The sequence below is a fragment of the Cygnus atratus genome, chromosome 17, assembly GCF_013377495.2.
Source record: "Cygnus atratus isolate AKBS03 ecotype Queensland, Australia chromosome 17, CAtr_DNAZoo_HiC_assembly, whole genome shotgun sequence".
NCBI classification, from domain to species: domain Eukaryota; kingdom Metazoa; phylum Chordata; class Aves; order Anseriformes; family Anatidae; genus Cygnus; species Cygnus atratus.
This window is the reverse complement of record NC_066378.1, coordinates 14,576,303-14,602,165: the sequence shown is the minus strand read 5'-3', so window position 1 is coordinate 14,602,165 and position 25,863 is coordinate 14,576,303. Positions and strand designations below refer to the sequence as shown.

Sequence of the window (25,863 nt, the reverse complement as noted above, 5' to 3'; positions counted from 1 at the left end):
TGAGTTACTCGGTAATTAGTTCATACACGCGGTAATATAGGCGGCCCCGCCCCGGGAGGACCCGGGGCTGGCCCCCACCCGCAGGGGGCGCGAGCGCGGCCGCTCCTTCCGGGCGGCGTCTCTATGGTGGGGCGGGGCGCGGTGCCGGAAGTACCGGAAGTACCGGAAGTACCGGAAGGGGACGGCGCGCTTCCGGCTACCGGGGGCTGAGGGGGCAGCAGCGGGGGCAGCAGCGGGCCGGGCGGCGGGGCCGTGCCGGGGGGCGCCATGTCGATGTCGCACCTGTACGGCGCGGAGGACGGCGTGGAGCTGGAGCGCTTCGAGGTGTCGGAGTGGGACCTGCACAACGAGTTCAACCCGCACCGCGCGCGGCACCGGCCCTCCAAGGAGGAGGCCACGTACGGCGTGTGGGCGGAGCGCGACTCGGACGAGGAGCGGCCCAGCTTCGGCGGCAAGCGGTACGGGGGGGTGTGGGGGGGAAGGGGACGGGACGGGGCCGGGCCCGGTGCCTCCCGGCCGCGAGGGCCCCCCCCGGCCTGCCCCGGCGCTCCCCCGGGCATCCCCCGCTGCGCCCCGGTGAAGGCAGCGCCAGGCCGCGGCCCCCGCCGCCCCCCAGCCCTCCCCGTTCGGCCCCAAGGCGCGGTACCGAGCCGCGGCCGCCCCCGCGCCCGTGCCGCTCCGCAGTGCCGCCCCCCCGCTCCCCGGGGCCGGTCCCGGTCGGTGACCGCTCCCCGGTGTGTCTCGGTGCAGCTCCAGAGACTACTCGGCCCCCGTGAACTTCATCAGCGCCGGGCTGAAGAAGGCGGCGGCGGCGGCGGAGGATGGGTCGGAGGAGGACTCTGAGGAAGATGAGAAGCCCGCCAAGCAGGAGGAAATGCCCAAGGAGTTCGTGCCAAAGAAGCTCAAAACGGTGAGCGGCCCCGGGGAGTTTCTGCTCTGTGTAACGTGTCTGTGGGGCTCAGGTGGTGGTCAGAGGCCGTGGAGCGATAAGGGAGCACTAAGGAAAGGGAGAAGTAACTGAAACCAGGGAGCCACGCAGGGCAGCGTTCAATTAAGGGAGGCGTTTTGTCTCTCTGCTCACGGTTATTCTGATGTAATGCTGCGTGCCCTTCGGAAAAACACTCCCTTGTGGGCTCTTTTGTCTTCCTAAATAATCCTTTGGCCAGCTGAGGTTAAACTAAAAGAACGTGCATGTTTTAGTTCCTTTCTTTGGTCAACCAAAATTCTCCCCCAAATTTTTAATCTGACTGAATGGTATGACTAATCCCAGTGTGTTACACGGTAAAAAATAAATACAATACTTATTTTCAACTATCAAACTCGGTAAGAATCAGGAAACAGCTCCAGCCGAAGGCAGTGACAGAGCCTGATAACTAGCAGCTCCCGTGGGTTGCTACCTGGCAGGCAGCTTCCGTCGGCACAGACGTGGCTCCCTGATGTGGTGAGCTGGAGAAGCAGCAGTGCGCTGCCGTGACGGCTGAAGCGCCCCTGGGCAGTTCTGCCTCTCGGAGAGAAACTCAGCAGGGCTCGGCTGTTACGGTTCCTTAAACGTCTTTTGCGGTCTGTTTGTGTGTTTTAATAGGGCGGTAACTTCAAGCCTAGTCAGAAAGGCTTCGTAGGGGGGACAAAATCTTTCATGGACTTTGGCAGCTGGGAGAGACACACCAAGGGAATCGGGCAGAAGCTCCTCCAGAAGATGGGTTATGTTCCCGGAAAAGGTCTCGGGAAGAATGCTCAAGGTACTGCCGTTGTCTGGTTGTTTCTCGTGAAGTTGTGAGTTGGAGAAGAGGTTGAGCTCTTTAAAGAGCTCTCATCTTGAGGTGGCTTACAAATGAGTTCTTGTTTCTCTTGCGAGTGATCTGGGCCCTCATGGCAAGGTTCAGTTGTGTTTAATTTACCAAAGGCCAGTGTTGTGTTCTTGTTCTCCTGCAAGTGAGAGCAGGAAGAAAGAAGGGAGACGAAATGCCCGGGGTTGGCAGCTCACAGAAAAGGAGATGTTACAGTCTGTGATAGAATAAAAAAGCAATAAAGTACAGATGTGAGTACCACTGTGTGTGCGTATGCAAGTCAGTGATTCTGTGGCCATTAAGAAGTTAGCGAAGTGGAAAAGGATGGCACAGGAACAGGGGTGGAGTGCTCGGCTGGGTGTTTGTGCTGATCAGATAATTCAGGTACTGTAAGAAAAATATTCTCTCTGAGTTAAGCTGTTCTTCCTCCTGACGTAACGACTGTCTTGGTAGGTATTATCAACCCGATTGAGGCCAAACAGAGGAAAGGCAAAGGAGCTGTGGGAGCATACGGCTCTGAACGAACCAGCCAGTCTCTGCAAGACTTCCCTGTTGTTGACTCAGAAGAAGAAGCTGAGGAGGTATTTGTACGGCTCCTGGCACACCTGCTTTCCCTCTTACTTGTACAAAATCAGTTCTAGAATCCTCTTCCATGGTAAAGAAAACTAACTGAGGTCATTTTAGATACGAAGGTAAAGACGTATCTAAATGCAACTCATGTGGTATCTTTTCCTGTCCTTGCAGTGTTCTTTTTGTTGGTTCTGGCTCACTTTATTCTGGTAGTCTTCCTAGAACCCCACCCTCAAACAGTCCCCTCCCAAATAAATAGTTGGCTTCTGCTTAGAGGGAGAAAAAAAAAGTAAGAAACATTCTGCTAGCCTTGAGAATAAGGTGGCTGGCTGAGCCAGCTGGCTGCTGTGCTTTACCTCTTTCCTTATTATTCTGCTCTACGGCATTCTTCATTGATCTGGTGGTTATTTTTTCCATAGAAAATAGACAATTTGGGGGTGAGACAGAGCATCAACAGCAACTTCTCTTTGTTTTCATTTAGGAATTTCAAAAAGAGCTCAGCCAGTGGCGGAAGGATCCCAATGGAGGCAAGAAAAAGCCCAAATACAGCTATAAGACAGTAGAAGAACTGAAAGCCAAGGGCAGGATCAACAAACAGCTTTCAGCCCCTCAGAAGGAGCTGTCTCAAGTCAAGGTAAGGCTGCTACCCAAGCGGTGGCATCTCTGGAAGCCAGTTCGTCCACTAAATGGTGTGAGTGCTTTTTAGCCTGAATAGAAGGCAGTTCTAAAAACCGACTGTCTACAGCCTCGTGCAAATCGAGGCCTCAGACTCATTATCGACTCATTTAATAGACCACAACATCACCTGGGACATTGGGTTTGTTTGCTTTCGTAAGTTGTTTCACATTCGTCATAGCTCACATCGCTTAATTAAGATATTCACCTAAAATTAACGTGTTTTTAAAAAGTATTAAATTACCTAAGACTTCTGTACAAAAACAAGATACTGCGTGCATCAACGCAGTTTGCAGATTAACTCGGAGAAGGAGTAAAATCGAGTTCAGAGGTAGTGTCTTCCAGCTCTGACTGCAAAGTGCTTTTTACGCGTTGTAAATCTTCGCGCCAGGAGTGGGCCTTTCTAGAGGTAGCGTCCTGTTGCCCCCGTCAGAATGCCAGATCTCATTACTAGCCTGCAGGAGTAACGAAGGTCGTTGAAAATCTCCCAGTCTGGTAAGGGATTTCCTCCTGATTTAACATGAAATACGTTTTTAAGACGTGTTTTTTCTCGTTTGTTGGAAGGTTATAGATATGACGGGCCGGGAACAAAAGGTTTATTACAGCTACAGTCAAATTAGCCACAAGCACAACATCCCAGACGACAGCCCTCAGCAGCCGCTGGGCAAAGACGCCAAGCCGCAGGGATTTGCCTTGCCTGAGCTGGAGCACAACTTACAGCTCCTCATCGACATCACGGAGCAGGAGATCATCCAGAGCGACCGGCAGCTGCAGTACGAGAGGGACATGGTCGTCAACCTGACCCACGAGATTCAGAAGATGTCTGAAGTCCTCTCGCACGAGGAGACCGCGATCAGCAATCTCAGCAAGGTCCTGGACATGGTGGAAGAGTGCGAGAGACGGATGCAGCCCAACTGTGAGAATCCCTTGACCCTGGATGAGTGTGCAAAGATTTTTGAGACGCTCCAAGACAAGTACTACGAAGAATACAGAATGTCTGATAGGGTAGACCTGGCAGTGGCAATAGTCTATCCTCTCATGAAAGATTACTTCAAGAACTGGGATCCCCTCAAGGTGCGCACTAGTTCCATTTATCCGCAGTTCTTAATTGACGGCTTAAGTTTTTTATCATCTTGACTTCCCCCCTCCTTGCCCAGAATTCCTGTCCAGTTTGGAGAGAAAATAAAAAAAAAAAAAAAAAAAAAAGAGAGGGACCCTTCCTCTCAGCTGGCAGGAGAAGAGAAGGCTCCAGAGCACGCCGCCAGCGTTCATGTCAGAGTGAGATAAACGTGCAGGAAGGTGGATCCACCCTGCACACGTACTCAGACCTTCCCTAAGGCCCAAGGCCAGTGTTCTGTAAAATGGCTGACAGTTTGGGAGCTTGTAAGAGTAAAATCAAGCCTTTTCACGACGTTAGGAAGAAAAGGCAAATAAAAGCTAAATCCCTAGTCCTTATTTTCCGGAAAGCGGAGGGGTCTGTTTTTCAAGCAGTCGGGTATGCAGCGTTTATTCCTAATGCCATTTAGGCTGTGGTTCGTTCAGAGTCTGTATTCTCTGTGCCCCTGGAAAAGTTCTGACAATCCTCTTCCTCCTTCTGGAGGTGCGATAAATCCATAAGGGGGGGGGGTTCCCTTGTGGGACTTTAATAACTGCTGCAAGCTGCTAGCTTGTCTTCGGAGTCGGAGCGAAAGCTGCCTGGGGCTGGGCGTGCCGTCGGCCTGTTCTCTGTAGACACCAGCTGAAAGGAATGAAAAAGGGTAAAGACCGCTTACGCCTTATCGTTCCCAGGACTGTACGTACGGCACGGAGATTATAGCCAAGTGGAAGAGCCTTCTAGAAAACGACCAGCTCTTATCGCACGGTGGGCAGGACCTCTCGACAGATGCTTTTCACAGGTAAATCAGAAATTAATCGCACCTTGTTTAGTATCTTCAAATGCTGCTTCCTCAGTGACGGAAGAGATAAAGTGTGCTTTCCAGGTGAGTCTCTTGAGGTGTCTGTTAAAATCCAGCTGTTTACTATACAAAAGGGAGTAGCTCTTAAAGAAGTTACCCGTTTGGTTTATCTGGGCTTGGGGCTACAGCTTTAAACTTAACTTTGATTTTTTTTTTTCCAGACTGATGTGGGAAATCTGGATGCCGTACGTCAGAAACATAGTAGCTCAGTGGCAACCGAGGAACTGTGGATCGATGGTGGATTTCTTGGATAGCTGGGTACACGTTGTTCCCGTGTGGATACTGGATAACATTCTGGATCAGCTCATCTTCCCCAAGCTACAGAAAGAGGTAAGATGGGAGAGCTGTGCTAGAATGAAGCCTTACTCTGAGCCAGCGATTCAATTTCAGCCAACTACCGCCTCCAAAACGCCAGCCTGTTGCCTCTGTCAGTGCATTTAGGAACTGGGGGTTACGTTATGGCCCTTTCCGTATCTGGCAAGACTTGCTGCCAGCGGATAGACTTAGGAAATCTCTTCCGTGTTTTGCCTTAAGGTTGAAAACTGGAATCCTTTGACAGACACAGTCCCAATCCATTCGTGGATCCATCCCTGGCTTCCCCTGATGCAGGCACGATTAGAGCCGCTCTATTCTCCCATCCGAAACAAGCTGGCGAACGCGCTGCAGAAATGGCATCCCAGCGACTCCTCAGCCAAACTCATCCTTCAGCCCTGGAAGGACGTGTTCACCCCTGGGTCGTGGGAGGCCTTCATGGTCAAAAACATCGTGCCTAAGCTAGGTGAGACAAGCCAAATAACATCAATTTACGTGCTGTATCTGCTAGTTGTCACCTTCCCCCTTAACCCTTGAAAAATCACGTGGGCACAATTGTCAGTGTCACTTCAAAAATTACTAGTGAGTTTAGACAGAGTTTGCACCTTCTTTTGTGTTACCACTACTGTGCTTTTTTTTAAGAGGCGCAGACATTGTAGAAATCACGGGGAAGTCCTGTGATTATCCTCAGTGTTTTGTTTTATTTTTCTAAGTCATCTGATTCCTCTGTCCTTCAGCTGACAGGAATATCTGATGGCTGTCGGATAGCGATGGGGAGGCATTCTGTGGCGTCATACTCCTGTATTCTTAGGCCTGGGTTAATGCTTTCACCGTGAGATTTTGCAATCCCTCAGTCAGCCATGCGACTTGGCTAAAAAGCCCTGTGGTCCAAAAAAAACCAAAAGCAACAACAGCTGAACGTTTTCAGTTTCTCAGCTCTGGCAGCAAATTGTGATCGTGGGAAATGGAAGCGCACTGTTCCAGCGTCAGGGATCAGGCAAACAGTTTAAAGAGCCCAAATGTCTCCTGGTGCAATACCGTGGCTCCTCAAGTCGCGTATATATCGTTGTGAAATAGGTCAGGGCGCTCGGAAGTGGAGTTCTCCGGTAACTCTTCTTCCTGTTTCCTAGGGATGTGTTTGAACGAACTCATAATAAACCCGCACCAGCAGCACATGGATGCCTTCTACTGGGTGATTGACTGGGAGGGGATGATTTCTGTCTCCAGTCTTGTCGGGCTGCTGGAGAAACACTTCTTCCCCAAGTGGCTGCAGGTGAGGAACTTACCAAGGTTGAGTCGTTTCTGACAGGCGTGATTCGAAGTGCAGCGTTTTAGTGACCCTGGCCTATCAGTTGCTGCCCCGGCGCTGAAATGGTTTAACTGCTACGTGGAGCTGTCTCTGTCGTAGCTCCATACGCAGGAGACCGGACTCTTTCCTCAGACTGTCACGGTCCTTCTTTTACTGAAAGCTCAGTAATAAAGTAATGCGTTATACGGACATTCTTTCACAAGTGTGTCCAATTGAATCTGACTGGTCATGTTGTTTTGCAGGTGCTGTGCTCTTGGCTCAGTAACAGCCCCAATTACGAAGAGATTACGAAGTGGTACTTGGGCTGGAAGTCCATGTTCTCAGACCAAGTGTTGGCACATCCGTCGATCAAAGACAAATTTAACGAAGCTCTTGATATCATGAACCGGGCTGTCTCTTCCAGCGTTGGTAGGTGGCTTCCTGTGATGGCTCCGCTTGCTGTGATGGCAGCACCGCAGCGCTTGGTTCTTGTGAGGCTGTATTTAAGAATGGCCCTGCTAATCAGCACTGCAGCTGCTCCAGTGAGCGTTAAGAACCAAAGCGATTTTTACTTTGCTCTGCCCATGGTAATTATCTGTGCTTCACTGAAGCACAAACTGTTTTTTAATGTCCGGTTGTCTGTGCCATGAGGTTACTGATTCTCCTTTCAGCCTAGCCTGGATACAGCGTATTTTACGTCAGGAGAGAGCAGCAGAGAGCATCATTTCAAAACGTTGGCTTCTGAAGCTATAATTTAGTGGGGGTTGTTTGTTTTTTTTTCCTCCTGTTATGGTGAGATACAGGTTCTTCTCCTTAGCTTTGGAGCAGTGCCCTTCCTTCCACGTGACCCTCCCTCTGATATAAAAGAGATTGTTAGGAATTTGCTGGAAATTGAACTGAGTAAAAAGGGCAGGAAATGCCCACGGGAGCAATGCCTGAAATTTGTCCTGCCCTCAGAGACTGCTGTTTACCTGTGTTCTTAGCCACTTGCTTCATAGCGTGATGGAGAATTTGCATCAGAAACACGGATAATTCCTTAAGCTCTATTTTAAGTGTTTGTTCCTGTGGTAAAACAGGCAGGCATTGCACTAAGAGGAATTCAGCTATTGAGAAATTTCTGGCATGGTACTCGTGCAGCTGCACACGGTGAAAGCCCTGGGATGCAGCGCTGCTTCTTGCAGCGTGGTGCCTGTAGTCCTTAGCCGTGTTTTGCAACAGTCGCTGTTTGTAACTCAAAGGTGGCACGTGGGGACCACGGGCTGGGGTGGGGCCTTGAGGAGTACATTTTGTTGTTGCTGTTTGTTGTCGTTTTCCCTTTTCCAGTAGGAGCGCAGCGTCCTCTTGTGCACGCTCAGATTCAGTTGGGGATTATATCAAACCCTGTCTCTTTCGCTGCAGTTCTCTGATTCAGCTATCTAGTCTGTCGTATTAACGTTAACACTAAAACTTAAGCAACAAAAGCTGTAAGGGATGATTCAGAACATTATGGCTCAACTTTACTTATTTAAATAATATTTACTGTGTCCTGGACTGACTTTGCCCAGGGACCTTGCACAAGGAGCGGGCTGGGACCTTGTTCTCACGTTTTGTCTGCCCACCAGGTGGCTACATGCAGCCGGGTGCTCGGGAGAACATCGCGTACCTCACGCACACGGAGCGGAGGAAAGACTTCCAGTATGAGGCCATGCAGGAGCGGCGAGAGGCCGAGAACATGGCCCAGCGAGGCATCGGCATGGCTGCCAGCTCCGTGCCGATGAACTTCAAGGACCTGATTCAGACAAAGGCAGAGGAGCACAACATCGTGTTCATGCCCGTGATCGGCAAGCGGCACGAAGGGAAACAGTTGTACACGTTTGGACGGATTGTGATTTACATCGACAGGGGCGTTGTGTTTGTGCAAGGAGAAAAGACTTGGGTGCCGACCTCCCTCCAGAGCCTCATCGATATGGCGAAGTGAGGCTCCTGCTTCGACCTGTAAAGATGATCTCAATGATATTTTTAGGGTAACTGTCTTAAAATAAAGAAGTTACAGATTTGTAAATAACGAAGCTTCAGCTGTATACCAGGATTGGTTTCTTAGCTGCTTCGACAGGGTCAAGAGGTGAAATTATTCACGGAAGGTGGTGCTGAGGAGGAGCCAGCAGTTCGGATGTTGTGTAATTGCCACTTGTGACACCACTGCAGCAGTAATTGTTTGAAATCATTAGGCCAGTGAGGGTTAGAAGGGACCACTGGCAGTCGCTCTCTGCTCGAAGCAGGGCCATCACCAACAGCAGCTCAGCGTGAAAGGCTCCCCTCACGAAGATTTCACAGCTGCTCAGCTGCTGCGCTGCCCTGGCAGTGATAATTATGATCCTGATGCTGTCCCTCACAGTGGGCCCTTCTCTGCCAGCTGCGGCCGGGACCTGGGCCGCCTCTCCAGGTGTGCCGCGGGCTTCTTCAGCCTGGTCCCTGCCCCAGCTCTCAGGCCCGCATCAGCTCCCGGTGCCCCTCTCTGCCCTGTCAAAGCAGAGCTGGAAGGGCGATTGCTTTTCTGGTACGTTCAAATGTGCTACAGGAACTCAGTAGTTCAGGGCACTTTTTTCCCCAGAGGGAAATGACGTGGCTCCTCAGAGGGGAATGTCTGGAGAGCTGGTTTGAGTAGCGCTGAACAGCTCGAGTCCCCTGCCTGGGGAAGACCTTTCATGAGCCTGTGTTTAGAACCAGCTACTGCCGCTTTCAACTGCACCTCCCTCAAATTACTTGCCCGTCGCTATACGTCAAAACGTGCATGATACAGGCGAAGGCTTTGAATTGTTCACGAAAGGGGAGATCAGAAGCGCGGTCACCATGCTCTGCGGCTGGTTTAAAAGGCAGGTGTCAGCAGTTAACCAAGTTTGCTCTAGTTAAGTGAGCATGAGACAAAGCACAGCTTCCACTTTTATTAAAAAACCACTAAGCTACAACACTGTCCCATAGGGCTCAGCATCCAGGCGCCACGCTCACAGGTGGGGGTGACGCGCTCTGTGCTGGGGCTTCTCTTCCGCGCTGGCGTTACCCTGGGAGGAGGGACGCGGCCCCGGGGCAGCCGCCCGGGGAGCAGTCAGGACTGCGCTGCCGTGGGGCTGCGCCCGTTACCTTCGTCCCCCTTCCTGATGATCTCCAAGTCCTCGCACTCCTGGTACGTCGGCTCCTCCAGAAACTCCCAAACCTCCGCGGAGAGCTGCTCCAGTTTGTGCGGGGGAAACCAGTGGACGGAGGTGTCGTTAAAGGTGTCCGTGTACCGAGGGTGTGCTGGGAGCGCTACTTCCTCTGTCCCTTTTAAGACCTAAGCACATTGGAAAAAATGTTATGTATGATGTAAAAACGTTTCTGTGAGGTTACATGGTGATGGGAACGGTGTTAGCTGTACCCCTGCTCAGTGTCTTCTGCAGACAACAAAAAGTTATCCTGAAGGGGTTCATTTTTATACTCTAGCTGAGAAGGCAGGAGGTTTTAAAAACAACCCCCTTCTTTACAGTTGCAATTAATTCCCCTTCTCATTAAAAGGCGCTTTGCCAGCACAAACCAGTAGCTTTTAAAAAACCCGTGCTTCCCACCTTTGCTACGTAGGAGTAATCTCTCTCCAGTATTCTTGACGGCACTCTGCAAAACAAAGGCGGGAGCTAGCGTTAGGTCCGTGCCCTTCCGGGGAGCTGGACACAACTCTGCAGCTGCGGGGGGCAGGGGGGGTAAGAGATGCCTGAGGGCTGCTGTTGCGCCAGCTCGCTGAACCTGAGCCCAGCCTTGGGCACCACGCAGACGTCCCTGACAGAAGCGTCAGAAAAAGGCAAATAAAGAGGGAAGGACGCAGAGAGGAGAGCAGGGCCGGGGCGGGTGCGCACCTCTCCTCGATCCCCTTAAAGCTGTTGCCGATGATGACCATGTCGGACAGGGCTGCAGGGGACCAGTTCCTCCACAGGAGGTTGTTGTACAGCGCCTTCCCGCAGTGCACCATGTAGAACAGCGTGGGCCCCTCCTGCACACGGTGCTTGCCCTCCTGCGGGGAGCACGGCGGTGGGGCCGGGCTGCACCAGGGGCCAGGACGCGGGTGGGACCCCGGGGCCGCCCTCACCTCGTTCTCCGGGAGCAGCCGCAGCCCCAGCTCGCCCAGCGCCGCCACCTCCAGCTCCGAGAAGGCCGGGTCGAACACCGAGCAGCGGTCGGGCGGCACCTGCGGGGGCACGCGTGGGGTGGGGACAGGGCGGAGCGTGGGGTGGGAGCACGCACGGGGGACACACGGGTGGGGACAGGGCTGAGCGTGGGGCATGGACACGTGTGGGGGACCCGTGGGGACAGAGCCCTGTGGGGGCAGGGGACACGCATGGGGTGGGGACACGGGAAAGCACCCTGTGTGGTGTGAGGACGTGCGTGGGGGGGACACGGGTGGGGACAGGGCCCTGGGCGGGCTGGGGACACGCAGGGGGTTGGGGACGTGCACGGGGACCGGGCCAAGTGTGAGGCTGGGGGCACGGGTGGGGTCGGGAACACGCGTGCTGGTGGGACCGGGCCCTGCGTGGGCTGGGGACGCGCGTGGGGCTGAGGGCACGGGCGGGGACAGGGCCCTGCGTGGGACGGGTGACACGCGTGGGGGGACGCGCGTGGGGCTGGGACCGGGCCGTGCGTGGGTCGGGACAGGGGTGGGATGGGGGCGGGGACCGGGCCCCGCGGGGGGGCTGTGACACGCGTGGGGCGCGGTGCGGGCGGCGTACCGCCAGCAGGTCGAGCAGCAGCAGCAGGAAGGCCAGCTGGTGCCGGCCGCCGGGGCACGTCCCGAAGCGGCCCAGCCCGTAGCAGACGCAGCGCCACGGCCGCCCCGCGCCGCACGGCGGGGCCCGAACGGCTCCTGGGGGGGGCGGGCGTCAGGCGCCGGTACAGCGGCACGGGCACAGCGGGACACCCGTACACCGGCACGGGGATACACCGAGATACCGGCACATCGGTACACCCACATACCGGCACACCGGTGCCCCCGGTGCCCCGCCGCCCCCCCCCCCCGCTCCTGCCCCGGTCTCCCCCCGGTGCCCCCCGGTCCCCCCCCCGGTCCCCCCCGGCCTTCTCCGGCCTCCCCCCGGTCCCCCCCGATCCCCTCCCCTCCCGGCCCCCGCACGCACCGGCGCTCTCCTCCCAGAAGCCGGAGCTCAGCAGCTCGTCCCTGCGGGGAAGCGCAGCGGGGTGAGCGGGGCCCTCCCTGCCGGGGGGGCTCCCCGGGGGGCCCCGCACTCACCGCGCCTCCCGCAGCCTCCGCAGCACCGCGCCCCCCTCGGCGGTCACCGCCCGGCCCCGCCGCCGCCGCCGCCGCCCGCCCGCCGCGCCCCACGCGCCCTCCGCCATCGGCCCCGCGCGGCCGCCGTCGGCGCCGCCGTCACACGGGGGCGGGCACGGGGCCGGCAGCGCCTCCCTCCCCCCCCCCCAGCAGCGGGCCCGGCCCCCGCGGCCCGGCCCGAGCCCCATGGCCCGGCCCGGCCCGGCCCCGTGGTGAGCGGGGTGGGGGGGGGTGCGGGGAGCCCCGGGGTCCTGTCAGAGGCGGTGGGGAGGGGGGGGGCGCCGGGGGGGGGCGCGGCGCCCGTCTGACGTGCGGCCGTTCCTGCCGACGCTTCGCCTTTTTAGGTGGAATTACTTCTTCCTGTACGACGGCTCCAAGGTCAGGGAGGAGGGGGACCCCACGAGCGCCGGGATCTGCTACTTCCATCCCCGCCAGGTAACGCCCGCCTGGGTCGCGAGTACCCCCGGTGGCTGTGGTGCGGGGGCTGCCAGGAGGAGCCTTGCAGCCGTCCCTGCTCAGCGTCCATAAACAGGAGCTGCTGGAAGCCTCCCCTCGGTGGGGCTGTGCCCCGCGAGGCCCGGGTGTCGGGCTGGGCACGGCGAGGCGTCAGCCCTCGGCTCCCCCGGTCGCGGGCCCTCCGGCAGAGCCCGCTTTGGTTCTGGAACAGCCCCACACCGGGGTGAAAGAGTGCCCCTGAACAACCTGCAGGTCCTTGGGCTGCCCACAAAAAGCAGTCCAGTTATATTTTCCCCCCAGATTTCCCGGTCCGACTGCATTTGATTTAGAATTGAACTTGTAATTAATTATATCTGAATATAGCAGCGACGTGTCTTTTCCGAGCCCTGTTAAGAGCGAGAGAAGTAAGCCGTTCTTGCCTGCCTCCCCTGACAGACGCTCCCTGACCAGCAGGAGCTGCTGTGCGGGCAGGTCGCCGGAGCGGTGCGCTGCGTGGCGGAGATTTCGGGAGCTCCTCCGAGCCTCATCCGCCTGAGGAAGCTCAAGTTCGCCGTTCGAGTGGACGGAGACCACCTGTGGGTGAGTGCGGGGGGGCTGGAGGCACTCGCAGAGCCAGAACAGTGAGAAAGTCTAAACTGCTTCATCAGGCTAAGAGGGCTTTTTCTTTCAGGGTGCGGGCCTGACACAGCTAGACCTGGGGAGAGCTAGGGGGAGAACTTGCAATGCACAGCTTTTCATTGCAAGGTAACTTACCTTTTGGTGGCCACAGTGTGCGAGCACGTGCAGGGGCGGTCGCTTCGCCTGGTTTGGAAAAGCTTCGCCTGCCTCGTTTGTGTGCGCGCACCCAGCGCGTTGTCTGAGGATGTGCCTGGCAATGGCTGGAAAAAGTCGAGGTCTGCGTTGTTCTGCGTATCCCTGGGCTGCAGGTGGTGACTGCGAACAGAAGTCCGCGCGCTGTGGCTCATAATAAGGGCTCGGTCTCCCTGTTTGGTAGTCTGACTGTTTTGTTTTTCAAGCCCTCAGTACTCCTGCTGCAAAGCTTTGGCAGCGTCAGGAGACGTTTAGCGTACAAAGAGCAGCGTGCAGCACGGTCACGACAAAAATGCCCGAAACCTTTCTCTGGGGACGGGTGTGAGACCAGTCAGGCCCTGGTAATTGGCAGCACTGTTCAGAGGCAGAAGGCTCTGGCACTTCTCTTTCTTCCTCAGCAACTCAAAAACTAAATGAAACGTCTTGATTGCTGTAAATTACAGGTGAACTTGAACATTTTAAAGTCCTTACTTTCAGGACAACGTTGTTAACTGTTTAGAGCACTGAGCTAGGTCACCTAACGTATGGTGAGAAGGGAGAGCGTCTAAAACTCCGGCTTGCCGTCATCATTTACTTACCCTGTCTGTGCCGGGGCTCTTCTTTGGGTATTTTTGAATTTTCTTTTAATCAGACTCTGGGGAATGTTTGCCTGCCACAGAACTGCCCGTATGCCTTTGATACTCGCTTGAAAGCCATAAGAGTTGCTCTCACCTGCTGTCCCTGGGTTTTGTCAGTCGTCACACTCATCATTCATGGCTTTCTGCATTAAAGGTGCTGGGCTGCGCTGTTGAGCTCCCTGACGTCAGCTGTAGACGGTTTCTGGAGCAGGTGATCAGCCTCTTCACGTTCTACAATGGACCTGTGCACCACGCTTACACGGTAATTAGAGATCAGCAGCTGTGATGTGTCTGGCTAGGAGTGCATTAGGGATCGTGGAGTGACAGCCACGTGGATTTTGGTTGTCCGCAGGCGTTTTCTCAGGAGGAACTGAACAGGCAGTGGGACAGATACATTGAACACATCCAGAAAAACACCAATGACCTCCACAAGATTTTTAATTCTCTCTGGAATCTGGACAAAAACAAGGTAAAAGTCTGTCCTCTGCAGTGCATGGCTCTATAAATGCCTTAGTTTTTGTTTTTATTTGCTATTTTGAGCATTTCCCGGGGTTCTTTGGCATAACCTCTGTTTCTCCCTGTCTAGGTGGACCCACTGCTTTTACTGAAAGCAGCTCTCATCTTGCAGACTTGCCAGCGGTCTCCCCATGTCTTGGCAGGCTGTATTCTCTACAAAGGCTTGTAAGTGACCAGGCGTGGCCCTTAAATCTACCCGTTCTCAGAGCTCCGATCCTGGAGTGCATCCAGGGAGCAGAGCAGGGACAGTAGCTGTACACACAGGGCTGCTTCCTGTTACTGGTAGGACCGTTAATGCTTCAGGCAAGGTCATCCCTGTCTGCTGTTGTATTTCAGGGAGGATAAATGGTCACTTGTGTTTGTAAGTGGGAAAAATTGAAGTGTGAAGGAATTCAAGGTTTCAGTTTAAGGAGTAGGCTACTGTCTTTGGTATCCAGTGAAATGTGGGGACCTAACGAGTTAGACTTTCCAGGTGGAAGTCACCAAGAGAAAGAAAGAAGTGTGTACGTCATTCTTTTCACTTAGCGTTCTCTTTGCTGTCTTGCAGGGCACACGAGTGCCCGTACCTGTATATTTTTGTCTGCCTTGTAGCCAGGACCACCGTCTGTACTGGTAGAAAGTACGCAGAAGAATGAGACAGAATTTCCTGTGGGAAATCCTGTCATCTTTCAACTACAGATAAATCACAGATAGCTGAAGATGCTGCAGGTGTGGCACTGAGCGACATCAAGGAAAGCCTCGAGGGTGGCCTTGGGGGATTTGGAGGATCTCTTGGCAGTAGCATTCTTTTCCCTTCGACATAGGCTGTGCCTGTAGCACATCTTACAAGCGCTGGAGTCATGCCACAATGTGTGCTGTTGTCCAGGTCTGACAGAGGCTGGCCAGACGTTTTTAAGGCAATGATGTCACTCTTGCAAGCAGGACACTGAGCGTGAGTCACTGCAGCATCCTTAAACCTGGCAGCGTGTTGCCCTGGAAGCAGACGTCTGATTTGAGAACCGGCTCCTGTCCTGTGTCTGCCCGTCACCCGTGTGTGTCTCACTGTGTTGCTCTTCTGTCTGGTAGAGGGTTTTTTCACCAAACATCGTCAGAGTTCTCTGAACCTTGCTACAGCACTGCAGAGGGCTTTGTGCTGGGGTTAAACTTCCCTTTCTTTAGAGTCTTTTGGAGAATCTGAAGAAAGTGGATCTCAGCAAGGTGTACGTTGAGAGATCACAAACCTTCCGAAGCCCTGTATGAGGGGCCTGCATTGCAATACCTGGAGCGTTTGTCCTCCTGAATCTTCTCCACTGCTCACAGCTCTTCAGGGGCTGGCAGGAAACATTGCTTGTGTTAGGTCCCGACTTAGCAAAACCAGGTTTGTTGGCCCAGAGGAAATGCCGGCAGGGTTTGTAGTGGACCCGACCCAACGAAGAGAATCAGAGTCCTGACGGTCACCCAGCTTGCGTTCCTTTTGTGGGGGGTGTGGTGCCATGCCTGAGGCTGGCCCTTCAACCCACGCGGAGTGTCTAGCACAACCTGGAGGGGTGGGTGCCATGGAAAAGACCCCCCCAGAGATCACCTGTCTGGGAAGCGGGGCCCTGCAGCCCAGTCAGGTCTGCTCAGAGAACAGCCTAGGGTCAGCACCGCGCTGCCGCTGGCTCAGCCTGCCTGGATGCACTGAGCCACGAGAATCTACAGCTGACTTTCAGGTGATGCTCTGCTCATGGGTGACTTTGTTTTGCACTTCTAGGATTGTGAGCACCCAGCTGCCGCCTCCTCTCACGGCTAAAGTTCTCCTCCAGGGCGATGAGTCTTCAGGCCAGGTATGCTGCTGAGCGCGTTCGCTGCGTGCAGATGGGCGGTCGTGGGGATGCCCTCTGGGAGCTCGTGTCCCACAGATCTCGTGTGTGGTTATGGAGAAGGACAAATACTGATGCTGATGATAAGAGCTTTTATTACTTAAGATTGAGGAAGGTTTCAAGACTTTTACACTAGAAATTTGCTTTTGCTTCAGTCTGAATTCGTGAATTCTCAACTATATGATGTTTTGATGAGCGTGTTACCTAAATTTGGGTATTTAGTGCTAAATATCAATATTTAGTGCTCAAGCATCCAAAAGTGATGAATAGATCACGTTTCATTGTCATTAAAGCTTATCAGATGTAATTATTTATGGGGTTCAAGATCTTCTCCAAAAATGCATCAAGATCCAGTATGAGGAATGCCTCTCCTTTCTCTCTGCTGGAGAGAAGCAAGTTTTTGTGCCCCGAGCGGGCAGTAATGGCAGACTGTGGTGTATTTGTCCCTGCTTTCAGGTGGATTTTGGTTCTTGGGAAGTCCCCTCGGCCTTGAGGGCTACCTAAGGAATAAATCATTGCCCAGCGTGGTAAACTGATAACTGCATTCGCAGAAGGGGATGGTCTGGGGCCTGCTGTAGTCACAGGGAGGATACTCGCTGTCCTCTGAGGAGGCTGGAGGGGATGACCTGGTGGCACTGGTGGCAGGCGTTGAGTCGTGCCATGGAGCTGACTGTTGACTTCTCTTGCAGGCTGAGCGTGGAGGCGAGGAGCGGCGGGAGCACGGTGAGCACCAGCTGCAGAGCGCTGATTGCCAGGCACACGGCAGCAGAGTGCGGGCAGCCCCCTGGGCTGTGCCCTCTGCAGTCAGAGTATGAGGAGGTTTTCTGGGATTGTGTCAAAGCTCTTGCTGAATGCGGGAGTAAGTCCCTGAGGGCATCGCTGCTGCTAGTCAGCATGTGCCAGTGGGTGTTGTGTAATCAGAACTAGTTCCTTCAGCTAAGCAAAGGAGTTTGCTCTTTTGGGTTTAGTCATGAGTGCTGCAGATTCCCAACATGCCTGCTTGAATTCCAGTCACCCATGTGTCTGCTTGGCCACTGATGGAACCTTGAAAACAGATGGCTGCTGCTTTCAGTCCAAACCTTCAGTCATCGGTTTTGAGCATCAGTTAATAAATATTCTGCCAGGACAGTTGGAGGGGAAAAAAAAGGGGGGGGGGGGGGAGAAATTTAACTCTGTCAGGCACTAAGTGTACGAGGAGGATGGGAAGACGCTGCCTAGTCAGACCTGGAGAGCTTCTGATGCCCCTGCATACGGGACGGTTGCACGCCTTCTCCTCTTGCAGAAGGCTTTGTGCTGAGGGAGTCTGGCTTCTGTTCTGTGTGCTGGGGCATGGTCGTTTAACTCTCAAACCTCCGTTGCTCTTGCAGGTTCTCCATTGCCGCAGGGTGTCCGTATCATCCCCGTGTTCCTAACAGAAGACGAAGTCTCAGTGCTCCGAGACTTCCCAGTGGAGTGGATGACGAGGTAGGAAGTCAGTCTGACACCTAAAAAGGCTTCTGCAGCTAGGGAGTTACGTGTGGCACTGTGTCCTCACCAGCCATTGCTACTGTTTTCTCTAACATTAGTTCAAACTCTAGCGTCTTTCTGTTGAAGGGGCCTGAGGTCTTTTAGGCTGGACAGAATCCGTGGTGTCCATATCTTTGTTGTGAAGCAGCCTAAAGCAAAACTTTCCCAGGACCAACTGTGATGCTCTCTCCTTTCTCAGTTCCCAGAGTTGTTTTGTGCTCTGTGAATAAGGCAGTGACATGCCCAGCAGTCCGCAACGTATGTGGGCCGTGCTTTTCAGCTGTGTTAGAACGTACCCCTTCCTTTGCCGAGGTAGATGTTCTTTGTAGCAGGAAGTGATAGAATTATTAAGTAGATAATAGCTCTAAACAGATCCTGCTCAGTAGTTTAATCAACTTGTTACCTCTTGCTAGGTCGCCCATGTCCCCAGCAAGCCTTAGAGGAGAGACGAATGCTCCTGGCGCCCAGGCAACTTCAGAATCAACAGGAATTCAAGGAAACCAAGACCTGAACGATATCTCTGTGCAGGAGTCCCCTGAGCAAGCTTCGAGCACATCCACAGCAGCAGATGGTGTGCGGTCAGGCAGCCTCGCAGACACAGGTGCTCTGAAGAGCTTCCCCAAGATGGAAGCCAGGGCAAAGAATTCCCCAGCTGCAGAACTGAGCTGCCCGGACAACAGGAGGTCAGAGCTCGGTGGAAAAGCGTCCTTCTCATCGGACAGACCCGTGAAAGAGCTGCCGAGCCCTTCCAGACTGCGTGCTGCTGAACACGCTCAGACCACAGGTCCATATCTGGAAGGCTTCTCCTTCCCAAACCCCTACGCGCAGGAGAGGCAGAGCACGGGGGAATCTCTTGAGGACTCTGACGTCAAACGGTACAGTTCCCAGAGCCGTCCTGCAGACAGCGCCAGTCCATCTGTTTGCTCTCCTGCCCAGGAGCTGAGCAGAAGGAAGTCAAGTGAACGAGACAGGGAAGGGACTCTGAGCCACACGAGCGTCTCTGCAGAAAGCAGTGGTGCAACTGGTGGTAACCGGGGTGCGGATTGTCCAGCCACTGGTGTACGGTCAGAGCTCAGAAGCAGGCGTGAGCTGCCAGCTGCAGGCGTGCAGGAGAGCCTGCCCAGTGACCCAGCAGGGAGCACAGCCCGTCCCGGGGCGGGGGAGAGCGGCTGGCCCCGGGTGGGCACTCGGGGAGCCCAGGGTGGTGCGGAGACCAGCGGGCACTGCAGACCAGTTACGATGAGCCTGTACGTCCACTGCATCAAGGGGCTCGTGCTCTCCCTGCTGGCTGAAGATCACCTCAGAGATGACCAGAGCTCGATCGAAGATGTGGTGAGTAGGAGACGTCTTCAGCACCCGCAGGTCTTTGGCTGCTGCCGGTCCGGTGGTGGTGGTGGTGCGGGACGGGGGTCAGAGGTGCAGAGCGAGCAGTGAGTCTGTTCCCGACTCTTTCCTCACCTGCTTAGTGGCACAGAAGGCAAAGCTGTTTGGCGTGGCGGTAGCCGCCACACGCAGACAACACGGAGATCTGTTAGTGAACGTGAGGAGCCAGCCTGGGAGGTGGGAGCGCTGCCACGGGTCGCTCCCGTAGCTGTTGTCGTCTGTCAGCACCAGCGCGGCACTCCTGAGCAGAACGTGTTGGTGCGAGACAGCCCTGCAGGCTGCCGCGGGGCTGTGCTGGGTTTGGGATTTGCTGGGGAGCCCCGCCAGGTCCGCGGTGCTTTCTGGAAGGCAGGGTTTGCTCGGCGCGTAACCTCCGCGTCGCGGGTCGCAGCTTCTCGGCGCAGCAGCACCAGCGAGGCGCCTGGCAGCAGCTCCCAGCGGCGCCTCCTCTCCCCATGGGCCCCCGGGCCCCCAGCCCGCCTCTCCCTGGCCCTGCTCTCCCCGGGGAGCCCGGGGCAGGCGCGAAGGGTGTCCTCTGAGTGCTGCGTGCGGGTGATGTGCCGGGGCGATCCAAGAGGCCTCCTGCTGCTGGGCGGGCTGCTGCGTGCAGGCTTCCCTGCCAGGCACTGCGGTGCAGTTAATGAGGCGCTCGCGAGTGCGGGGGAAGGACGTGCGTGCTCCGGCGCTTCCCTGTGAAGCGTTAGGCTGCGGAGCTGCCGCCTGGCCTCTGCCTCAGCTGGGGAGCTGCGTCAGAGCTGCAGAGGCCCGTTTGATGGGCCGGTTGCCATAGGAACAACCTCATTTCTTCAGCTGTCAGACGGGAAGCTGGAGGAGGGCTCGGACTAATGCTGGCCCCCAGCAGCGGCACGGCCTCAAGGTTACAAACCTCGAGGTTTGGTTCTGGGCTCGGGGGCTGTGTCCGTGACCCCCCGTACCCCGGGGGGATGCACGGCCCGCGGGGGCCGGCTTGCCAGGGAAGGGGTTGCTGCAAAGCCAGCCAAGGCCAGGACGCCTTAGCCCTCTGCACCAGAGGTGCCAAATCGCTGTCCCCCTCCTGCTCACCTTGAACAGGCGGCCACACAGCAGCCAGTGCATCTCTGGGGCAGGAGGTGGGGTGCACACGGGGAGGAGCGACCTGCTCAGGAGCTGGAGGGTGTTGGTGCTGTGCAGACGCCCTCGGCTCCCCTCTGTCCCGAGGGGCTGGCGGTGCCTTCCCGCAGCTCGTGGGGGCGCAGAGCTGCTGGGGAGGCCGGACCCTCCGTCAGGAACTTGCCTGACACCAGCCTCTGCTCTGCCTCGTGCCCTCAGCCCCACTTGCTGCTGAGAGGGAACGTCTGAAGGACACAGCCAGCGTGTAAACGCCTTGGGGTTAGCACTGCTGGTGGCAGGCACGCGTGGCTCCTCCTCCATCAGACCCTGGGCACGGCCAGCAACGAGCAAGGTGGGCCCGTCCTGGCTCAGTTGGTCGTTGGGCTCACCACGTCTCGAGATGAGCACTCGTTCCCGTGTGACACTGCTGTGCTGCCTTTGGCTCGTTTTCCCTTCGTGTAGTCCCAGTGCTGACAAGGGGCTGTTCCGTGCAGGTTCCTGTTTCCTCAGACATGCTGCTTCCAGCGCGCGTGCTTTTGCTTCGGATCTCGTCTTAGCCAACCTTTACCTCTGCCCAGCTTTAATTTTCTCCAGGTTTTCCTGGCTACACCCTTCCTCTTGGAGCAGGTATTTGTTATTTCCTGGAGGAGATGTGCTGCCTGTCCTGTCACCCCGGGAGGAAGAGCGCCTTGCTCTAGGACATGGAGCTGGGAACTTGGCGGCTGCGCTGCTGGCGCCGCGCTGGGCTTGAGGCATGGCCTCAGCTTGTCTGTTCTTCTGTTTATCTGTGGGTTACAAATGACCCTCAGCTCTCAGGGATGTCAAAGCTTAGCTGTAATTAATTTGTCAAACGCTTTGAGGCCCCTGAATGACACCAAAGAAGGGTAAAATATGCTACTTGCGCGGCAGCAAGCAGTGGCAGCGCAGATCATCCCCCGGGGAGAGCGGTTCCTAAGGCAGACCTTTCCTGCAGAGCAGGCAGGCTTCTGGCCCCGGCACGTGTCCGTGGGTGCTGTCCCTTCTCCTCACTGGAGAGAAAAGCAAATCTCTGTGCCCGGGGCCAAGGGCAGGCCCTGCCCTAGTGCCAGATGGAGGCCTGATCCTCTGGGCGGCCGAGGAGGGAGCGGGGCGGGGGATCAGGGAGTTAATCACCCTGGGGCTGGCGGAGGCTGCAGCCTCTGTGGCGGTCCGATCCATCCTCCCGGGCTGCAGCCCCGCGAGCCCCCGGGGCACCAGGCCTGCGCTGAGCCGGGGGAGCCGCAATTCCAGGCGGTGTAACGGCTGATGTTCGGGTTGGGGTGCCCCTTCCTGGGTCCCCGTCTCACTGCTTTCCTCTGCCCGAGTTACCGGCGGCTCCCGCGTGGGGGCCTGGTCCCTGCCTTGCCGGCAGCGGTCACCACGCTCCCTCCGGTGCCCCCTGGGAAGCCCGCTCTGACGTTTGCCTTCTTTTGCCCTGTGTGCAGTACCACAGCAGCCTGGCTTCTCTGAATGGCCTCGAAGTTCACCTGAGGGAGACTTTGCCCAGAGACTCTGTGTCCTCAGCCAAGGCGACCTACAGCTTCACGCACTACGACTGCATCCAGAACGTGCTCACAGGTAAGCCTTCGCCTGCCGGGCTGCGTCAGAGCAGGAGCTACGTGAGGTTTCCTCATTTTCAGACAACTCAGAAACGTTGCTCGCTAAGCTATGTGCAGTTAACCCCTAAGAAATGGCCCAGTTATACGGCTCAGTTGAGGAAACTTCATCTTTAGTGAGATTATAGCCTGCTGAAGGCTTGCTGAGCACGCCGTGTGGTTCAGAGACGGAGCCCGTTGGGAGATGGAGCAGCTGCCACTGGCACGTTGCTTGGAGAGATGTTGGCTGGGGCCCTGCGAAGTGCTGGGCCCAAGGACTCGACACCCTCTTTGACCACGACCTCCAGCCCCCTGGCTTTGTTCAGCCTTTCCTCGCTACGGCAGGCAGGGGCTGGGGGCAGGCAGCAGCCTGCGGCTTGGAGAGCGCTGCCCTGCGCTGACGGGCAGCCCACGCAGGAGGCCCCCTGCACGTACTGCTCCCGTTCGTTCTGACGTGCCCCCTTCTCTGGCAGCCTCACAGGCAGCATCCCGGCTCTCTCCAGCTTAGAGGAATCACTTTAGGGAAAGAGGAAGCCCGGTGACTGTAGGTAATCCCACCTCAGGCCTCCCTTGTCACCCCTCTGCTCCGTGTACACATGGGCAAAGGCACACCCGGCCTTTTGGCTGTGCGTGGCTGAGCACAAGTCAGCCGCTGACTGTTGAGATCACGCTGTGACTGAGGGCGTTGTGCGGTCTGCTCTGCCGATACCCAGGGACTGCGGGAGAAATCCCCAGCCTTTTCCTGCTCACTGCTTCACAGCGCAGGCTCCTAACACCCCCTTATTCCTGTCCGGCAGCCAACCTGCCCCTTACACCTGGCCCCCTGGATCGGCACTTCCTGAGGGCTGCCACACTGATCCACTCGGACTTCAGTCAGCTTCCGACTGCCTCCGAAATGATAATTAGGTAAGGTGTGTTTGTTACTCCATCCTCCTCCAGGCACGGGGCTGCTGTGAAGCACACAAAGTAGGCGGAAGGGGGGAACTCCTTTTCTAAAGCTCGCTGAGGTTTGGCACGTGCTGTAATCGTGCTGGTGTCTCTTGCCGCGGTCAGTCCTGTCACCTCATTCCCTGAAGTCCGCTCCTCAGAGGCAGGCTGCTTAATATTCTGTCTGTAGTTTGATCTGGGTGTTGATAAGCTAAAATGGCACCAGCACGAGTGAGCTGGAGGCGCAGCTGAGCTGTGCCCCAGGTTTGAATTAAGATATAATTCCAGAATATTACCAGTTCCTGGCACCATAAGGTTCTAAGACACAGTTTTAAATATAGCTGTTCCTAATAATTTGTGTCTCGGCTGGGAGCCAAAAGCACCCAGAATTGGCAACCTAGATTTTGTTTTCTTGCACGGCTTGTTGGGTTGGAAACACGCTGTAATGTGCGTGGCAAACTCAATTGTAACGCGCCAAGCAGGATGGTCTTATCGCAGCCAGCTCTCCGCACAGCCCCAGCAGAAGCTGCTCTTGTGCTCCAGCGCTCCCGTTCCCGCAGCTGATCTCGAGCAGGGTGCTCGTGTTGTGTGTGCAGAGTTTCTGCTTGCTTGGCCGTGCTTGTTTGTCCAAAACGTGATGGAATAAAGATGCTTCTGGGAATTACTGTTGCATTTCTTTGATGCTGCTTGCCAAGGGAATGTGAGTCATACACTTTAATGCTGGAGAACTCCATGGTTAGCGTTAGATTGACTGGCTCCTTAAACCCTGTACGGGGTAAGCTGGCGCATTCTGCGTTGCCCCAAAAAAAGCAACTCACTGTGTGAATCAGGCTGAGTAACAAGATGACTAAAACTGCTTTCTTTTATGGAGAGTTGTCACAGAAGGGTGTCAGCAAACATATCAGTTGCCGCTTTCCGCTGTCACAGAGGAATACAGAGTCCTTTGCTTTGCTTCCTCCCACCTCTCTCAGGTAAATACTGACGGTGGTTTTTACTGAATGACTTGAGCCTTCCTGGTTACCGTGTCTGACCAGCGTGTTGGGTTCATCACACGTGACTAAACCTCGTAAGGTTCCTGCTGCAAGGGTGCTGTGCTGGGATTGCCGTGTGGACAGCAGCAGGGAGTTCGGTTCCTGCAGGAAGGACGGGGCGTTAGACACGAGGAGTATTTAGCCATCAGCTCGTGTATTGGGCTGGTCTGCCAGTAAGGGAGATTCTCTGAGGATGGACATGTGCACGGGTGTTAATGCTGCTGAATAGGTTCCAGACTATGAGGGATATGACCCTTTTTCTTTCAGGATGCCAGGACCCTTGAGAAGGAAGGAGGGTCTGGTTCCCTGTGGCCTTTTGGCAATAAGTTGCAGGGGTTTGGTGCCCATTTCAGCATTGTGTTTCTTTCCTGAAATAGATCTCAAAGTCCCTCTGAGTGGCTGGGAGTCCAGTGCTGTGAGCACCCCAGTGCCCAGCACTGGGAGTTGAAGGGGGTCTTACACAAGGCTGCGAATCCTGACCGCTGCTTTCTCTCCTGTCCTACCAGGAACGCCTCCACGGCCATGTACGCCTGCCGGAACCCCGTCCAGGAAACCTACTTCCAGCAGCTGGGTGCTCCGCTCCGCAACTCGGGCGTTCCCAACCCTCACGACAGTGCGTTTAGCTTGCCAGGCAAGGCCAAGCAGAAGCTGCTGAAGCACGGAGTGAATCTACTTTGAGCTGGTGCACCGAGGCAGCGTGTCTCTGCCCGTGATGAAAGACGGTTCATCTCCCAGAAGCAAAATCTCAAAGCCATGTTTTCTGTAGGAGGCATGGGGCTCCGTGCTAACTACGGGGTCTCCAGCCTGCCTTGCCCTGATGAGAGGTACCCTTCTTGCCCTATTCCTGCAGCACGTTTTGTTCTGGTGCAGGATATCGTTGACGTTAGCACTTACCAAAGACTGAAGATAGAAAATAGCTGTGTTGGGGTGTTTGGTTTACATTGACTGTAACTATTGATGGTGCTCTGCTGCCGTAGGCAGAGGCTCCTGGAGTGCCTTGACCTAAAGAAAAACCTCTTTGTGCTCTAAGCTACACAGGACACTGGGTTATTGGGCAGTGCTTGCTTTCAGAGATGACAGCCAGACACTGCGCCTGCCTGGAGTTCTGTTGCTATGCTTGCCCTGGTCAGACTCGGGCTTTATTTATACCTCTTAATAAATAGAAACGATCCCCTGCTGCACCTTTGTGCCTTACCTTGATTAACAGAGCCTGCATGCTCTCCTGCTAACTGGAATAGAACAAGCTCTACAAAACTCCTAGCCCTCCGCCAGTAGCTGTCAGTAGGTTTTTTTTTCTGTAGCTGAATCTGGGAGATCCTTGTCCCTCCTCGCGTGCCTGCTCAGTGGTTGTGAAGTGCAGCGTTGCCTTCCAGGCTGCCCACCAACAGCAGAAAGGTGCTGTGACCTGCTGGCCTCTCCCGGGGCCAACGGGTGGCTGTGCAACTGAGAGCACTACTCCCTGCTGCCTGCTCCTGGGCCGCCCGCTGCCTCCCGCTCCTGCTGCAGCACCCTGCCTCACCTCCTTGCTCTCGCTGCTCGGTTTGTCTGCACTCCATTGGCAGAGGAGGTGAGTGGGAGCCCCTTAAGCTAACGGGACCAAAGAGGGTCTGCAGCCCCTCAGCAGCTGTTGTCTTTCTGCTTGGGCAGGTTGCGCAGCTGCTGGTGGGACAGGCGGTGATGGGTGCTTAGGTCCGAGGGCTGAGCACCCCCCTCCTGGCTGTGCTGTGTGTTTCAAAGACAGCTGCTGTTCCACGCGCACATCACTGTGAAAATAAAAGTCTCCGAGACAAGACCTGTGTGTCAGCAGCCAGAGTCCCACGTACTGCTTGGTCGTCTTGTTTGTGGTTCCTGCGGGGGGGCTAGGGCCGGGTGACCCGTGCGCTGCCTGCCAGCTCCCCCCGGAGACGAGCTCCTGCGCTGCTGGGGCCGAACGGGCAGCGCCTGCTGCTTCAACCGTCCCTGCGCAGGAGCTGCTTGTCGGGAGCGCAGAGCTCGAGGTAGGTGCCTTCCTGGCTTTCCTGCGAAATGGTGAGCAGGCTGTCGGTGTTAGCAGCGCCCTGCCAGGGAGGCTCTGTGTGGAAGCGCTGGCCGGTGCCTGTCGGCTGCTAGCAGCAGAGGTGCGAAACCGCTGAACAGCCCGAGCCACGGCTGTCCCTGAGCCTTGGGTGGGCGACAGCCAGCGCACGGAGTGAGGTTACCTCCA

At 55.7% G+C, this 25,863-nt stretch overlaps 3 protein-coding genes across 3 annotated transcripts; 2 read left to right on the top strand and 1 right to left on the bottom strand.

Moving 5' to 3' along the window:
• Positions 1 to 158: 158 nt before the first annotated feature.
• Positions 159 to 8,631, top strand: TFIP11 (tuftelin interacting protein 11). Its single transcript, XM_035565689.2, has 12 exons — positions 159 to 458; positions 751 to 910; positions 1,583 to 1,739; positions 2,241 to 2,368; positions 2,839 to 2,991; positions 3,597 to 4,106; positions 4,821 to 4,927; positions 5,149 to 5,317; positions 5,522 to 5,765; positions 6,430 to 6,572; positions 6,851 to 7,016; positions 8,189 to 8,631. Exons 1-12 carry the CDS (start codon positions 268 to 270, stop codon positions 8,542 to 8,544), a joined length of 2,484 nt encoding a protein of 827 aa, XP_035421582.1. The 5' UTR covers positions 159 to 267; the 3' UTR covers positions 8,545 to 8,631.
• An 862-nt stretch (positions 8,632 to 9,493) lies between these two features.
• SRRD (SRR1 domain containing) lies at positions 9,494 to 11,944 on the bottom strand. Its single transcript, XM_035565707.2, has 7 exons — positions 11,833 to 11,944; positions 11,720 to 11,760; positions 11,318 to 11,451; positions 10,681 to 10,779; positions 10,451 to 10,605; positions 10,166 to 10,211; positions 9,494 to 9,894 (listed from the first exon to the last, which is right to left on the bottom strand). The coding sequence occupies exons 1-7, from the start codon at positions 11,937 to 11,939 to the stop codon at positions 9,670 to 9,672; spliced, it is 807 nt and encodes a 268-aa protein (XP_035421600.1). The 5' UTR covers positions 11,940 to 11,944; the 3' UTR covers positions 9,494 to 9,669.
• An 81-nt stretch (positions 11,945 to 12,025) lies between these two features.
• On the top strand, positions 12,026 to 25,478 carry HPS4 (HPS4 biogenesis of lysosomal organelles complex 3 subunit 2). Its single transcript, XM_035565688.1, has 13 exons — positions 12,026 to 12,083; positions 12,216 to 12,306; positions 12,763 to 12,906; positions 13,909 to 14,016; positions 14,107 to 14,223; positions 14,341 to 14,435; positions 16,003 to 16,075; positions 16,801 to 16,834; positions 17,479 to 17,575; positions 18,031 to 18,949; positions 21,553 to 21,685; positions 22,500 to 22,608; positions 24,167 to 25,478. Exons 1-13 carry the CDS (start codon positions 12,058 to 12,060, stop codon positions 24,336 to 24,338), a joined length of 2,118 nt encoding a protein of 705 aa, XP_035421581.1. The 5' UTR covers positions 12,026 to 12,057; the 3' UTR covers positions 24,339 to 25,478.
• The last annotated feature ends 385 nt before the right edge of the window (positions 25,479 to 25,863 follow it).